The 15865-nt window shown below is 46.5% G+C and overlaps 1 protein-coding gene across 2 annotated transcripts in view; it reads left to right on the top strand.

The window, feature by feature from the left end:
- The window catches only part of PTPN11 (protein tyrosine phosphatase non-receptor type 11), an 81212-nt gene that overhangs the window by 52511 nt on the left and 12836 nt on the right, over nt 1-15865 (top strand). The window contains exons 8-13 of one of the 2 annotated variants that reach the window (XM_030335921.1): nt 549-628; nt 752-910; nt 5390-5521; nt 9572-9726; nt 11169-11236; nt 11728-11879. In XM_030335921.1, the coding sequence (XP_030191781.1) occupies nt 549-628; nt 752-910; nt 5390-5521; nt 9572-9726; nt 11169-11236; nt 11728-11879 (746 nt within the window). Of the gene's footprint in view, nt 1-548; nt 629-751; nt 911-5389; nt 5522-9559; nt 9727-11168; nt 11237-11727; nt 11880-15865 lie in introns of both variants that reach the window. The other variant, XM_030335920.1, reaches the window with a different exon arrangement.

Genomic DNA, 15865 nt, shown 5'->3' with positions numbered 1-15865 from the left:
AAGAAGTTATAAAAATATACGGAGGGCTCCCACGTACCCTTTAGCTTCTCCCAGTGGTAATATCCTGTATATCCACAGCACATAATCAAGACCAAGGAATTGCTGTTGCTACTTTGTTCTTCTTAAAGACCGCATTATGAGGCATCATGTGGTGTTTGGATCATTGTTGTGCTCATTTAGGATTTAATTTTTTTTTTTTTAATTTTTTTCAACGTTTTTTATTTATTTTTGGGACGGAGAGAGACAGAGCATGAACGGGGGAGGGGCAGAGAGAGAGGGAGACACAGAATCGGAAACAGGCTCCAGGCTCTGAGCCATCAGCCCAGAGCCTGACGCGGGGCTCGAACTCCCGGACCGCGAGATCGTGACCTGGCTGAAGTCGGACGCTTAACCGACTGCGCCACCCAGGCGCCCCTAGGATTTAATTTTTTATGTGGTTTTATCATTAAGTGAGTAAAACTTGGACGAGGTTGAGGATTAACTATTTTGAAATGACATGTCCTGAAGAGGAATGAGTGCTTTTTGACTGTGGTCTCTTTTTCTTCCAGTCGATCATACCAGAGTTGTCCTCCATGATGGTGATCCCAATGAGCCTGTTTCAGATTACATCAATGCAAATATTATCATGGTAATCTTTGCTTTCTGCCATGTTTTCTGACCAGGCATTGCTAGCCATCTTTTGTGTTTTGTATTTCTTGTGACCTGAAAGCAACTTTCCAGTGATTAAAGGAATTTCTTCCTAAATTTCTAGCCTGAGTTTGAAACCAAATGCAACAATTCAAAGCCCAAAAAGAGTTACATTGCCACACAAGGCTGCCTGCAAAACACGGTGAATGACTTCTGGCGGATGGTGTTTCAAGAAAACTCGCGAGTGATTGTCATGACGACGAAAGAAGTGGAGAGAGGAAAGGTACACTCCACGCTCTTCTGATGAACTGTGAAGTATCAGACATGTCAGGTTGACCATGTTAACAATTGAATAAACAAATTAGGCTTACTCTGACCCTCTGGAGGAAAGAGAGTAGAAGAAATGTGATTACAACAGGCTTTGGTGTAATTTTCTTTATGTTCCTTCTGCTTGGGGTTCATGGAGCTTCTTGGATCTATGGGCTTTATAGTTTTCTTCAAATTTGGAAATGTTTCTTATTTCTTCAAACATGGGACACCAGTTACACGTATATTAGGTTGCTTGACGTTATCCTGCGGCTCATGGAGACTTTGCTCATTTTGCTCAGCTGTCTACCCCCTGCAAAACACGGTGAATGACTTCTGGCAGATGGTGTTTCAAGAAACCTGCCCCCCCCCCCCCCGTTTCATTTTGGACGGTTTGTTTTGCTGTATGTCCTCAGGTTGATTTTTTTCCTTCTGTGGTGTATCATCTGCTGTTAGGACTATTCATTGTGTTCTCTTTTCATCTTTCATCAGATATTATCTTTATCATCTCTGTAAGTTTTATTGTTTTGGGTTTTTTTTATATGTAAAAATCTCTTATTATTATTTTAATTTTTAAATTTCATTTGAATCCAAGTTAGTTAACATACAGTTTAATAATGATGTCAGGAGTAGGATTTAGTGATTCGTCACTTACGTATAACACCCAGTGCTCTCGTCCTAACAAGTACTCTCCTTAGTGCCCACCACCCATTTGTTTTTGTTTTCGTTTCAAGATTGTTTTTGATTTAATGTTTGTTTATTTTGAGAAAGAGAGAGAGACAGTGCGAGCAAGGAAGGGGCAGAGAGAGAGAGGGAGACACAGGATCTGAAGCAGGTTCCAGGCTCTGAGCTGGACGTGGCCCGTCCAGCTCTGTGGATGGGCCCACAGAGCCCGACGTGGGGCTTGAACTGATGAGCTGTGAGATCATGACCTAAGCCAAAGTTGGACGCTTAACTGACTGAGCCACCTAGGTGCCCCTGTTTTCGTTTTTAATGCCGTCTATATCTCTCTTTTTAACTTACACCTTTTGGACATATGGAGTATATTTGTAATAACTGTTTTAATGTCCTTCTTACTAATTCTATTATATATGTCTTTTCATTTTTCCTGTTTTTTAGTTGTCTGAGGTGGAAGGGTAAATCCAATCCCTGTTACTTTATTGTATCCAGGAGCAGAAGTCCGGAAGGGAATGTGAAAAGCCCCATCTAGTACCTTCAAAGGATTGGAGTACTAACAAGTAGTGATTTCACTGGTCATATAAATCATACTTATCATGACTTGTAGACATCTAAAAATTATTTGAAGGGGTGCCTGGGTGACTCATTTGGTTAAGTGTCCAACTTTGTAGCTCAGGTCATGGTCTCATGGTTTGTGAGTTCGAGCCCTGCGTTGGTCTCTGTGCTGACAGCTCAGAGCCTAGAGCCTGCTTCGGATTCTGTGTCTCCCTCTCTCTGTCCCTCCTCCACTCGCACTCTGTCTGTCTCTCTCTCTCTCAAAATAAATAAACATTAAAAAATTTTGTAAATTATTTAGAATTATTCAAGCATATATTTATGTAAATATCCAAACACATTATCGTTATGGTTAAAGTTGCCTTTGTCACCATCCCTTGGCCACCCATTTGAAATCCCTGTGACCGGTGCAATGTGTATTCTTCCATGCTGTCTTCTTGGCGTTTACATACATACGTGTATGGGAGGCATTACTATAGACATAACATACCAACATTTACGTATATGCGTGTATTTATGTACCTGTAGGTGCCTAATGAAGTCTATAGTACTAATTTCTGAAAAATACCGTATGTAAAAGTATTTTCATACATGAATTTTGTTGTGCATTTTGGGCCCCACCGAAGTGAATGGTTGAATATCTACTGTTAGTACATATTGGCCTCTTTCTTTTTAGTAATTGCATGATTTTCCATGGTAAGGATATACCGTAATTTATTTCACCATTATGTGTTGAGCATTTAAGTGTTTCAGTTTTTGCTCTTAACAAGCAGTGCTGAAGTGAATAATCTTATTCTTGCTTGTGTATGTGTGCATGTGGCAGATGTTTCTCTAGGGTAGATGTCAAGAAAAAGAAATGTTAGGTCATAGGGTATGCATGTTGTAAATTCTAATAACTTCTGCCAAACTGCCCCCAGAGTGTTTGTCCCCGTGTACACCCCCCTCCCCAGCTGTCTATGCCAAGTACTCCTCTCCCTACACTTTTTGTGACCTTTCCGGTTTTTAAAAATTGTAACATCCCACACCTACAGAGAAGCAGACAGATCTCACTGAGTAACAGCTCTGTGCGTTATCCCGAAGTGAGCCCATCCATGTGGGTTTTTAAGTTGGAAAAGTTCTGTGTTTTTGTGTTCTAGTCAAAGTTCTTTTGTAGTTACACTTTAAATGGTTTGCATAAAATTTTCATGGAATATAGCAGTCATCTGCAAGTTAAACCTAAGACAGATGGGTGATTTGGATCTTAGTGCTCTAATGTAATTTTCCTATCAGTTTTGAAGGGCAGTGTGATTTTGTAAGATTTTCATCATTGTGCTAACTAGTTTCAGCACTTCTGAAAACCTTTGAGGCTAGATCTGGTCCCTGTGAAACAAAGGTTTCCTCCAGCAGCTATGTGCAGTAACATGAGATGTTCTTGAATTAATGGACAGGGTAAAACGTCTTCCTAGTTTCTGCTTCAGGTGACTGTTACCTGCCCTACGTATAGAATGGAAAACTGAGCCCTCTGTCCTGCCTTTAGTCCGCTTCATAGGAGGCTACCTCTTCTCAGGGGACCAGGGGGCATGAAGAAAGGGTTCTTGTGTCACTTCAGAGGAATTAGTTGACGTCCCTTTCAAGAAGAGCTGCCGGAAACTCCTAGAATAGACAGACACTGGGCTAAATCACTCTGCCCCTCTCCTCACCTCCGCCCCCACGTCTGCACCTGCTTCCCGAATATGCTTTTTAGTCCCAGATGGAGAGGATAATGGACATATTCTCTCCACAGGTGGTTCTCACAACCTGCTCTCTCAGGTCCCTCCCACCCTCCCACCATTGCACAGGAGAAAACCCAGACTCTGAATTCCTTTTGATTCCTGGGCTTTAGTTTAAAAACTGAAGCATTAGCTCTCACATTGTAGAATTTGTCTGCCAAAGTCTGTGTCAGAGTTTGGAAGACTAGGAGGAGGGCCGCAGTAGTCTGCTGATAATTCAAAGTCAGCTGAAATGTTTTCAGAGTTATGATTTAATTTTTTGTTCTCTGTTGAGTCTCTTGAGCAGCCAACAGTCACAGAATTGATTGGCCAGCAACAGCACTGAGTACCATTAATATTAAAAGTGCTTATTTGGGGATAATAAAAATTGTATCAAATCTGTCAAAGAGGTATTGGATCTACAGAATACTGAAGAGAAAGCTGAATTCGGAATAATAATAAAAGACCATGTAAGCCATTGCCAGGCAAAAAAAGTTGCACCGTCTGTTAATACTTCTGGTCAACTTCCTTCTGCCATGTTCCCCCCCCCCCTCCCCTTTCAATTAATCATTGACTTTGGGGATGCCTGCAGCTGCTCTCTTATTCATAGTTTTATAACCGAATTTCTTTGTCTTCCTAGCATGAAAGCTAAATTTCTCTGGCTGATGTCTCTTGGTTTTTCAATAGGTATCTTGGTGGTTGTGGAAAGTCCACTCCCAGAAAAAACCAAAACGCAAAAACATCCTCTGCCCAGGACACATCACCAAATACATACAGACTCATCTCTCATTGAGCTACATATCTTCCTCTTTGCAACAAGAATGATTTACTTGGTGCCATATTTTTCGGTTTGTCTGCTCTGAAGCCAGCAGCTATTACAGGCTTGGCGTTCCCAGGCACCCAGTTAAGCGAAGGTGACGTGTGTAGTAGGTATCAGATGGATCTGGATATAGAAAAAGCAGCTGGTTCAAAACCGCATCGCTGCCTTTCGGTGCTGGAGCTGTTCACACTTGGGTTAGATAAGGCACGGAGTCCTCCTACGCGGGTACGGAAGCGAATCAGACAGTGTGGCTCTTTGGGCAGCCCATCCATTTCTAGAGTGATTGCTTGGCTCCCCTGTGGAGTGACAGGCAGATCCCTGGAATCCAGAATTTAGCGGTGGCTAGGCAGAACCCTCAAACTGGCTAGGCCCTCACTCTGCGTCTTTGGTTCCTTAGAGGTAAATAAACAATCCTTGACCCTCTTTTCACATGCATCTTAGACCAGACGACTCTGCAAAGGCTGACTTCTCTTCCCCCTTTCTCCCCCGCTTTCCAAGCACCTGCTTTTTCTTATTCGAACTTGTTTTTCCCTTTCCTTGAAACTTTAACAGATGCCAGACAGGGCATTTTCTTTAGCTTGGTTATTAAGCAGGACTCGAACATTTATTTTCCGCTGGTTTGGGCTTTTCATTTCAGAGTTCACAGAGATTAACTCTTTTTTCTGATCCCTTCCAGAGTAAATGTGTCAAATACTGGCCTGACGAGTGTGCTCTAAAAGAATATGGGGTCATGCGTGTTAGGAACGTCAAAGAAAGCGCCGCTCATGACTACACGTTAAGAGAACTTAAACTTTCGAAGGTTGGACAAGTAAGTATATTGTCGTATTTTAGAGACTTTGGTAGCTGGTTATGGTGTACACCAATCCAGGGTCATGGGGTTACCCACGTTTGCATGTATCCATGCTCTCGTTCGCTCCCTGGTCGGGTGCTTTCTGTGTACCAGATGCATACTGGTACAGTGGCAACAAGACGGGTGCAGTTCCTGCCCTCAGGGCCTAAGGAGACGGAAGGTTAAAAAATAAACAACCAACTAAGCTTTCCGATTGTGCTCAGTCTACAAGGGCTCCAGGACGTTTCGGTAGAAGTGACTGGGTACCAGAGATGGAGTAACCAGGGAGATTGCTGTATCAGAGTAACCTCTCTGAGGCTGTGTCACTTGAGCTGAAGGTGGGGGAGCCAGGCACCTAGAGCGTCTGGAGAGGAGTGTTCCAGGTGTGGGAGCAGCAGGTGTAAAGCCCCCGAGGCCTGTTCAGTGATCAGATTCCATGGCATCAGATCTTAACCGCACGTGGTTTAAGTTTGTTGCTGAAGTGACTAACTTTACAAAACGGTGTTGGATTTGGATTCATTTTAATTTCATGATGAAAGGGGACTTACTTTCTCAAGGCCTTTTGGGGACACAGAGGCGAATGAAGCCTTTGTCCTCAAGGAATTAAAGTCGCGTAGCCGTGAGAAGCCACAGGAACAGATAGCCGTGCTGCAGAGCGGACGCGGGCTGTAACAAATCCGAAGTGCATGGAATTGCAGAGGCTGAGCGTCCTTCCAGCCGGGGCGTCAGGGAGACTGTCTCAGAAGAGGCGGGGCTTTTCTGAGTGAGGTTTCCACCAGAGAAGACGGTGGAGAGAGGGCTCCCAGAGGGAGGTGTCCCCGTGAGCCCTGGCACTGCAGTGCAGATGGAAGGGGCACGGGATTTACGGGGAGTGAAGGCAAGTGAGGGATGGAGGGGATAGACTGGAGAGAGGCCGGGACCAAGTTGGGAAGTCTTAACCCTCATGTTAAGAAATGCGAACCCCATGCGGTGGTTAGCCCGGAGCCCATGATGGTGATCGCGCCAAGCGAACGCACACACAGAGCCGCGTGCCAAGAAGGTGTCTGACAGCCTCAGGTGGGGAGGCCAGGCCGGGTGGCCCGAGTGGCCAGCACGCCTGTTAGGAGGCCGCTGCGGTGGTCCGGGTCTGACGGCCTCCCCTCTAGGTCAGATCCCAGGGACTCTGGCAGTTGGTCTTTCTTGTTTTGCTTCTTATTCCCGCCTTTGGAAATGAATAGCATGTAATATGCCAGGACAAACGTGGAAGAGGAGTGACGGACATGACGGGTGCCTTGAGGTGGCGCCTGCGGGACGTGGGGCACAGTTGGGCAGTTGGAGGAGGAGGAGGAGGAAGAACCAAACGCAGCGGGCGGTGGTGCTGTGACGAGGCCAGAAACGCTGGCAGAAGGTGTGCAGGATGGCAGGGCTTGAATCGTCCAGGTGAAAGGTGGCACGGTGGACAGAAGGGGACCTCCTGGAGGTAACTGAGTAGAAGGGGTTTGGCGACAGTGTGGACAAGGGTTGAGGCCGGCGCTAAGGATGACCGCCAGTTTTCTAGCGAGAGCGTGGGGTTGGTGGCCGTGGATTTGAGGGGGGAGGGAGGGTCAGCAGCCTTCTGGACACGCAAATTGTGAGATGCCTTTGAGACCTCAAAGCGAAGATGGCAGGGAGACAGGAGCGGAGGTTGGGCGAGGAGAGAGGTGGGACCCAGAGCATCGTGGTGGGTGGAGGGTTCGTCCTTCTGTGACAGCAGAACGGGAAGAGGAGAAGGTGGCCACAGATGCGGGTAGAGGAGCTGAAATGGATTTTCTCTCTGTTCTCTATGAGGCCAGGCCATCAACTGGGAATCAGAGACGAGCTATGTGGGAAGGTGGAAAAAGTATTGACTGGTAATGTAGTAATAGCAGAGATGAGGGGAATCCAGCACGATTTCGGGCAGTGCTGAGCGCCCTGTTGAGGTGGCGAACGTGAACACTTAGTGACGCCAATCCCTGTTCCTTAGGTACAAAACAGAGAAGGTGGGTGGTTGGTTTTGCCCAGGCTTGGGGCTTTTCCCGGGGATGGGGTGGATGGAGTGAGGGTAGAGGGAGGGGAGGGATGCAGTGGAGGGGATTGTCAGCATAGTATGTGGCGCCCAAGCCCAACGAGGGGGCAGGGGGAGGCGGGTGGAGAGCAGACGAGGGCCCGGCAGTCTGCTGAGTTCCACGAGGTGGTCAGGGGACCAAAGCGAACTGGAAGCCCAGCCAGTTGCTCGAACTTCTGATGTCAGTGGGGGTGTGGTTCTGCTGATGGTGGGGTGGGGGGAGGTTTACTCTGCTGCAGAGATGGAGAGAGAAGCTGGAAAAGCACAGCAGAAGCAACAGAAATGGAAGAGATTTAGGGGACGCTAGCCAGAGATTCCACGTAGGTGTGTTCAGTTTTAGAGCTAACCGCCCATCTTTCTGTTATCAGGCGTTTCTGAGTAGCAGGTGGATTTTTCTTCAGTTTTAGTAATAAACCATCCATATTCTTGTTAACAGAGATTTTTGAACAACAGGTACAGGAAAGTTTGGCATTTGGGTTTGTGTTTTATACCCGTGGATTCAGGTGCTGACACGGGACAGACTTTCTCCAGAATTGCTGGTCACGTGTTACCTGCTTTTTATATAACACGTTACATTTTTTCTTTAAAGTGCTATGACACGATCTCATTTAAACTCCTAACTGCCTGGCGGAGATCTCTTGGGACAGAGGTTACCAAGGAGGAGGAGCATGGATGTGCAGGGCAGCTGGGTCTCATTCCCTGACTGTTCTGTGACCCGTGTGGCCCCTGAGCCCTAGCCAACTGGTAACATTAAGAAAAATTTTTATCGTGGCATCGGTAAATTAAATGCATGTACTTCAAGAAAAGCTCTTAGTTCTGGTTCCTATTCCTTGGATGTCTTGAAAGTCACTGGTGGTGGACCCTGGCCTAGTTACTCTCTCTTTTCAAAATCTCCTTTAAAATGTCAGTAGCTTGGGTTGCCTTCAGATCCGTAGCGCGAACACGTAGCAGTGAGCATGTAGCAGTGAACAGAGCTGCTACAATGGCCTCATCTGGGTAGATCCGGAACGCGGTACTTTTGGTCTTCTGTACTCTTTTTTTTTTTTTTTTTTAATGTTTATTTGTTTTGAGAGAGGGGGAGAGGAAGAGCGAGAATCTCAAGCAGGCTCTGGTGCAGAGCCCGATGCGGGGCTTGGGTTCCCGAATGGTGAGATCATGACCTGAGCTGAAATCAAGAGTCGGACGCTTAACCAACTGAGCCCCCCAGGCAGCCGGTCGTCTGTAGTCTTGACCTTTATTAACGGCCCCTCTCCTTAGACGAGCATCAGTGGCTGAGTCTTTTGCTGCTGCCAAGTAGTGGCTGTGTGTTTATCGGTCTTGTTTAATCCTCACGGTAGTTATTGTGAGAGAGCTTATTATTCCCATTTGCAAGTGAAGAAATTGACGCTTAGACATGTCTGGAGACCACAGTGATAATGAATGCTGGGATTTGGGCCTAAAACCCAGCCTTCTGATTGCAAAGCCTGTCTTTTTACCTACTTTGCACTACACAGAAACTTAAAATACCGTGATACTATAATAAAAGTGGACGTTTTGGGGGAGGGAAGGAGGGCTGGGTATAAAAAGAGAAATAGGCAAATGTGTCTTGAGGGGATAGCTGTTTTCTCATCTGCTGGGAAGAGAGCCCCAGGACCCAGGGGCCTCAGTTGCCTCTGGAGTTGAGCTACGCGTGGATGAGGAGGGAAGGAGGCATTGCCTGCCGCTGAGGATTCAGAGGGGTGATGCAGGTTGTAGCTTCCTGAGGAACGCGTTGCTATACTGGACATTTTGTTTATGTCAGAAGCAGAGACTTGCCTCCAGGGCTGCTCAGCCAGATCCAAAAGGAGGAATGATCTGGGAAACTTGCAAAGATGGCCTTTAAATGGAGCAGTTGGCTCACATCGGCTCTGGGAAAGATCAGGACGGGGCGATTCCTCAACCCCTTGATTTATTTAATTCTTTTCTGGTTTTTCTTGGCTCTACTCCAGGGGAATACAGAGAGAACCGTGTGGCAATACCACTTTCGGACCTGGCCGGACCACGGAGTGCCCAGTGACCCCGGGGGCGTGCTGGACTTCCTGGAGGAGGTCCACCATAAGCAAGAGAGCATTATGGACGCGGGGCCTGTGGTAGTTCACTGCAGGTGACTGGCCCCTGCCACCTCTCCAGGCTGCAGCCCGGCCTGTCTCTTAATGCCCGGGGCTCGTTTTTACCTACCCACCCCCAGCTCTTTACCTGTGAGAAAAATTTAATCTCTGTTCGAGGCACGCATAAACTGCACTGAGGGACACTTTGCCCCGAGAGTGAATTTCTCCTAGGTCCTGTGGGACTGCCAGGTATTGGTGGTAGCAGGGCAGAGGGGGGAACATCATCCTTATTCTCAGGGAGCCCTTATGTAGTCTCGTAATGTTGGCTTGTTTTTCCATTTTATTTATTTCTATTTATTAAAAATATTTTTTAATGTTTATTTTGAGAGAGAGAGAGAGAGAGAGAGTATGCACAGGGGAGAGGGAGAGGGAGAGACAGAGAGAGAGAGAGAGAGAGAGAGAGAGAATCCCAAGCAGGCTCTGTGCTGACAGCCATGGCATGGGGCTCGAACCCACAAACCATGAGATCATGACCTGAGCCGAAATCAAGAATTGGATGCCCAAGCGACTGAGCCAGCCAGGTGCCCCCAGTTTCCTTTTTTAATATAGTGACTTAGGGTTCATCACTTTAATTATGGCTGTATTCTCTTCTGCCACAGAAATAAGGTGCATGTTTTCCCGAGAATATGCCTGTTTACTTTCAAGGTTTTGCACCACTCCCCACACAGGCCTCCGAAGGCCACGCCCATGGCCTCTCGCCACAGTTTACAGCCTCTAGCGCCCACATCCGGGCTTCCTGGTTTTGCTGGGGCAAGTTTAGTTTCCCAGATCTCATCCATGTGTTGGACAAGTAGCTGCATGTGAAACTTAATTCCCTTTTTAAAAAGCTGGTGGGGCGCCTGGGCGGCTCAGTCGGTTAAGCGTCCAGCTTCGGCTCAGGTCATGATCTCATGGTTTGTGAGTTCGAGCCAAGCGTCGGGCTGTCTGTTGACAGCTCAGAGCCTGGAGCCTGCTTCAGATTCTGTGTCTCTGTCTCTCTTTTTGCCCCCTTCCCTGCTCACGCTCTGTCTCTCTCTCTCTCTCTCTCTCTCAAAAACAAAGAAACAGTAAAAAATTAAAACACAAAAAGCTACTGTTTATTGAGCACTTGCTGTGTGCCGGCCTCTGTGCTTTGTGTTTTCCATACATTACTAATGTTTGATGCACATAACAAGCCTGTAAGGCGTATACTATCATCCCCATTTCACAGATGAGGAAACTGAGGGTCCAGCGTGTATGGGACTTGCCTCAGGCACGTTGTACAGGAGAAGCCGGGCTCCAAGTATGGGTTGGACTAATTCCCAAGCCCTCTTAGCTAATCTATTCTCAAATACAAATAGACAATCTTATAAATACTCCCAAGAGCAGACATCGTTTCTGTTAATATTACTAGCTTGGTTTTGAGTCTGAAACCCCCATGAATGACTCCATTGTCATTGCTTTGTCCTTCTACCCACAGTGCTGGAATTGGCCGGACAGGGACGTTCATTGTGATTGATATCCTTATTGACATCATCAGAGAGAAAGGTAGGTCGTCTGGAGGGCAAGAAGCTATAGTTCCTGTTTTTAGTTTACGGAAGGAAAATGCTGGTGAAAATAGCCTAGGGGGGAATCCGAATGTTAAAACATTTTCACAAAATCTAGGCTGAGGACTTTGACTTCCAGTGTGTTTGCGAGGGAACAAACGTGATTCTGTTTGACTCTCGACATAAAACGGAGCCTTGGAGCTGTGGGTCCCAGTGCTGTGGTCTTTTGCTGAATATGCAGCGGTGGTCTTTGCCCACGCCCCTCGTCCTGGCGGATGTTGTGGGGGTGGTGCCGTTTGGAAAGTGGGGGGTTCCTGACCTCCAACACCTTCTCAGCTAATCTGGGATCATTTGTATCGCCCAGAAGGCCAGTGTAGCCCTCGGAACACGTCCAGTTGGAACATTTGCTTTATCTCTGCGTCTGCCAAAAGTTGTGCGTCTTCATCCGGGCCCTGCAGTTTGTCCCGGTGCTTCATGGTGTTTGCTTTGCAGGTGTCGACTGCGACATCGATGTTCCCAAGACCATTCAGATGGTGCGGTCTCAGAGGTCAGGGATGGTCCAGACGGAAGCTCAGTACCGCTTCATCTACATGGCCGTTCAGCATTACATTGAAACACTACAGCGCAGGATTGAAGAAGAGCAGGTATGCGACCCAGAGGGCCTGGCGGGCAGATTTCCGTCTTCTTCCTCTGGGCAGCTCTCCTACGCTCTCCTTTTGAGCGGGATGGGCCCCTGAGAGCCAACTGTCACTGTTTGGGAATGGGAACCTTGTTCCCAGCCAGGAAGGGCCTCTCTCAAACCATTCCCTACTTCACAACTCTGACTTCTCAGGACAGGGTACCGTGGGGATGGGCGCCCTGCCATCGTCCTGGCCTGGCTGACGGGGCAGCGGCCACGTGGAAAGGTTAGGACTTTCCCAGGCAAATCCCAGGATTTTCACATGGCGGGTTTGGAACCGAAGGCCTCGAAGTCTCCAGCCTGTTCCAGTTTTGATCCGGGCCGTCTTTGCCCTGATCCCATCTTTTAAACGAAATGCTTCACTCTTCATTGCACACAGCAGTTTGAACCATCAATTTGGTTGAGTTGGAAACAGTGAGATTTCAATTTTAATAAGCCATGCATAACGAAGAAGAATGTGGAACTGGAGCCTTTCCATGTGAAGCTATTCATAACAGACACAAAGCTGAGTTAATTAGAAATCCGCTGAGAGGAGGGAAATGAGACTGCTCTTTTGGGGATCTGTGCTTCTCCCCTCCCCTCACCAGCCCCGCTGCTCCGCTGCAGACAGGCCTGCTTTACCCTGTTCACTGCCTTCCAGAGAACTCGGCTTCGCAAAATGGCACCTGCCAGCGAATCGAAAGACTTGTAGCCGCGTTATCAGAGCCTGGTTAGCCAAGTAAGATACCTCTTAGTTGGCCTAGGACGTTCTCAGTTCACGTGAAGACACTAGATTGTTTCATTGTACAAAAAAAACATCTTCAGAAACAGTGTAGGTATCGAAATGTAAGGTCAAATAATCAACAGGTAACTGGTTTCGACCTTTAGTGTGTTAAATCCGACTTGGTGTTATGAAAAATTTAGATGGTTACTATAGGCTATTTTCTCCTTGTCTTCCAGTTATCCTTAATCTGGGCCAGGAATAGTTAAAGCATAAAGTTGCTCACAGAGAAGAATCTCGTACTAAATACAAAGAGAATGTAGCACAGTTGGTACAAATTGGAGAATAGTCAGGAATGTCTTGAAGCATATAATGTAATCTTGTGTGGAAAAGCTGGGGAAGGAGCTCTCTTTATTTCATTCAGAAGGTTTGGTATTTATCCTTGTTCTGGAGACTTCAGGCACTTACTTCCTCTCCCAGCCTCTATAGCACTTCAGATCTTCTCCTTACCACATCCAGTCTCTCTGACCCTGAATCTCGAGTTGCAATTTGGATTTAGGAGCCTCTTTAAAAATACTTTTATTGCTGCCCTTTTTTGGGGGGGGTCAGGAGGCAGTAGACAAAAATGTTCCGTAATAATTGAAGTATTATAGAATCTAGAAACCGAATGTCCCTGATGATCCCACCCCAAGAGTGCTTGCATGCATGCATTCATTCAGCCTGTATTTTTTGGGACTGACAGGTGCCAGCACTGTCCTCAGCACGTTAACTGCTATTTGGTCTAAGAGGCTTCAGAGTCTAAAAAATGTGTTGACTTAGATCATTCATTATTACTTATTTTCTTACTTTTAATTTTTTATGTGTATTTATTTTGAGAGACAGTGCACATGCAAGTGGGGGAGGGGCAGGGAGAGTGGAGAGAGAGAATCCTAAGCAGCCTCCAGGCTCCGCACTGTGAGCACAGAGCCTGCCTCTGGGCTCAGTCTCACGAATGAGATCATGACCTGAGCCGAAATCAAGAGTCAGCCGCTTAACTGACTGAGCCACTTAGGTGTCTTAGAGTATTCATTTTTAGAGACTTTTTAAAAAATTTTTAAAAAATATTTATTGTTTTTTGAGAGAGAGAGAGAGAGAGAGAGAGAGAGCGCAAGGTGGGGAGGGGCAGAGAAAGAGGGAGACAGACTCTGAAGCAGGTTCCAGGATCCGAGCTGTCAGGCTGATAAATTTTTTAAAATTTATTTTTTAGAGAGTGAGAGTCGGGGAGGGACAGATAGAGAGGGGGCCAGAGGATCCAAAGAAGGCTCTGCACTGAGAGCAGTGAGCCCGATATGGGGCTTGAACTCACGAACTGTGAGATTGTGACCGGAGCCAAAGTTGAACTCTTAACCAACTGAGCCATGTGGGTGCCCCCAGATGATTCATTAAAAAAATTTTTTTTATGTTCATTTTTGAGACAGATACAGAGCATGAGCGGGGAAGGGGCAGAGAGTGAGGAGACACAGAATCCTAAGCAGGTTCAAACTCATGAACTGCGAGATCTCGACCCGAGCTGAAGTCGGCCACCTAGCCGACTGAGCCACCTAGGCGCCCCTAAAAATAAGATCCTATAACATGTGGTTTTCTGCATTGTACTGTTTGGTTCTGTGCTCGAACTTACTACCTGATTTCATGGTAAAGTAAGAAGTACCTTCATCTAGTAGAAAGCTTAAGTGGTAGACTTAAACAGTAAAGCCATCTGAGTTTTAAATTGAGCAGAACGATGAAACTCACTCGGGATCATTGATTATTCTTTTAAATGCCATCATTTTAAAAATTCTGAAGAGTTAAGGACCTTTGGGAATGAAGGAATTTGCTGACAAGGGTAAATGAAGAAAGACAGTAGGTCAGGGACCGGTGGGCTGGGGAAGGAAGCAGGAAGTAGCGACAGCATTAGGAGGAGGAGAAGCAAAAAACAGGTGGTCGTCCAGGGGAAGGTGCGAGTGAGGCACGTTTTCAGATCGGCTCCTGTGTCCCTTTCACGTGTCCCTATCCTTTTGTGTTTGAGCACTTGCTCACTTTCTGGCATGCAAGATGCTCTGGGCTCATCTTCTGTTTCCCCTCTCCTAACCTTTGAATTGGCCATTTTTCTGTGGAGCCCCAGTTCTGTTTATTAAAGACAGGTATTTAAAATTGAAGGTTTGGGGGGGCACCTGGCTGGCTTAGTCGGTAGAGCATGCGACTCTCGATTTCAAGGGTTGTGAGTTAGAGCTTATTTGAAAATAAAATTTTGGCTCAGTCAGTTGGGCTCAGTCGGTTGGGCGTCCAACTTCAGCCCAGGTCATGATCTCACAGTTCGTGGGTTCGAGCCCCACATCGGGCTCTGTGCTGACAGCTCAGAGCCTGGAGCCTGCTTTGGATTCTGTGTCTCCCTCTCTCTCTGCCCCTCCCCTGCTCACACTCTGTCTCTCAAAAATGAATAAACGTTAAATAAAAAAAGAGAATTTATTTAAAAATAAAATTTTTAATAAAAACAAAAATAAAATGAAGGTTTGGGTGTTGGGTATGCTTGTTGCTACTGGGTATTACTGCTTCTGGGCCCTCTCAGTGGACAGTGCTAGGAAATAACGTCTGTATACTAATGCACATATGCATAAATACCAATAATTGTCACTGTGTCTATGTGTATATATATATATATATATATATATATATAAGCTAAACCTCAGTGCATGTTGATGTCTCCGGCTCTCATTCAGTACCCCAAGGCTCAGACTAGCCTTCCCCTTGCTAATTTGTAACTTCTCTAACTGGGGGAAACCTGGTTCCCATGATCTACAATTTATTTGCTCATTTGCTCACCCCTAGTATACATGCGAAATAGTTTCAGAGCTGCTTGCCTGTACCCCCATGAGAATCAAATTTACCATGTGGGCAACTCTTGTTTGAAGGAAATAATTCCACATCCCGCATCGAGCATCCTTTAACTGCAGCATAGAGACTCTGGGTGGCGTTCTCTGAGTGCATCATACTACAGGACAGAAGATACCTTTAAGAGTTCTGTAATCAGGGGCGCCTGGGCGGTTTAGTCGGTTAAGCATCTGACTCTTGATTTCAGCTCACGGTCATGAGATTGAGCCCCACATCTGGCTCTGCACGGAGCGTGGATCCTGCTTGGGACTCTCTCTCCTTCTGTCTCTGTCCCTCACCTGCTCATGCGCTCTCTCTCTCTCAAAAAATAAATAAATAAGCATTAAAAAAAAAAAGAATTCTGC

Source organism: Lynx canadensis, chromosome D3 (assembly GCF_007474595.2).
Source record: "Lynx canadensis isolate LIC74 chromosome D3, mLynCan4.pri.v2, whole genome shotgun sequence".
Lineage (NCBI taxonomy): Eukaryota > Metazoa > Chordata > Mammalia > Carnivora > Felidae > Lynx > Lynx canadensis.
Note: the sequence above shows the minus strand (reverse complement) of the source record. Positions and strands in the feature narration are given on the sequence as shown.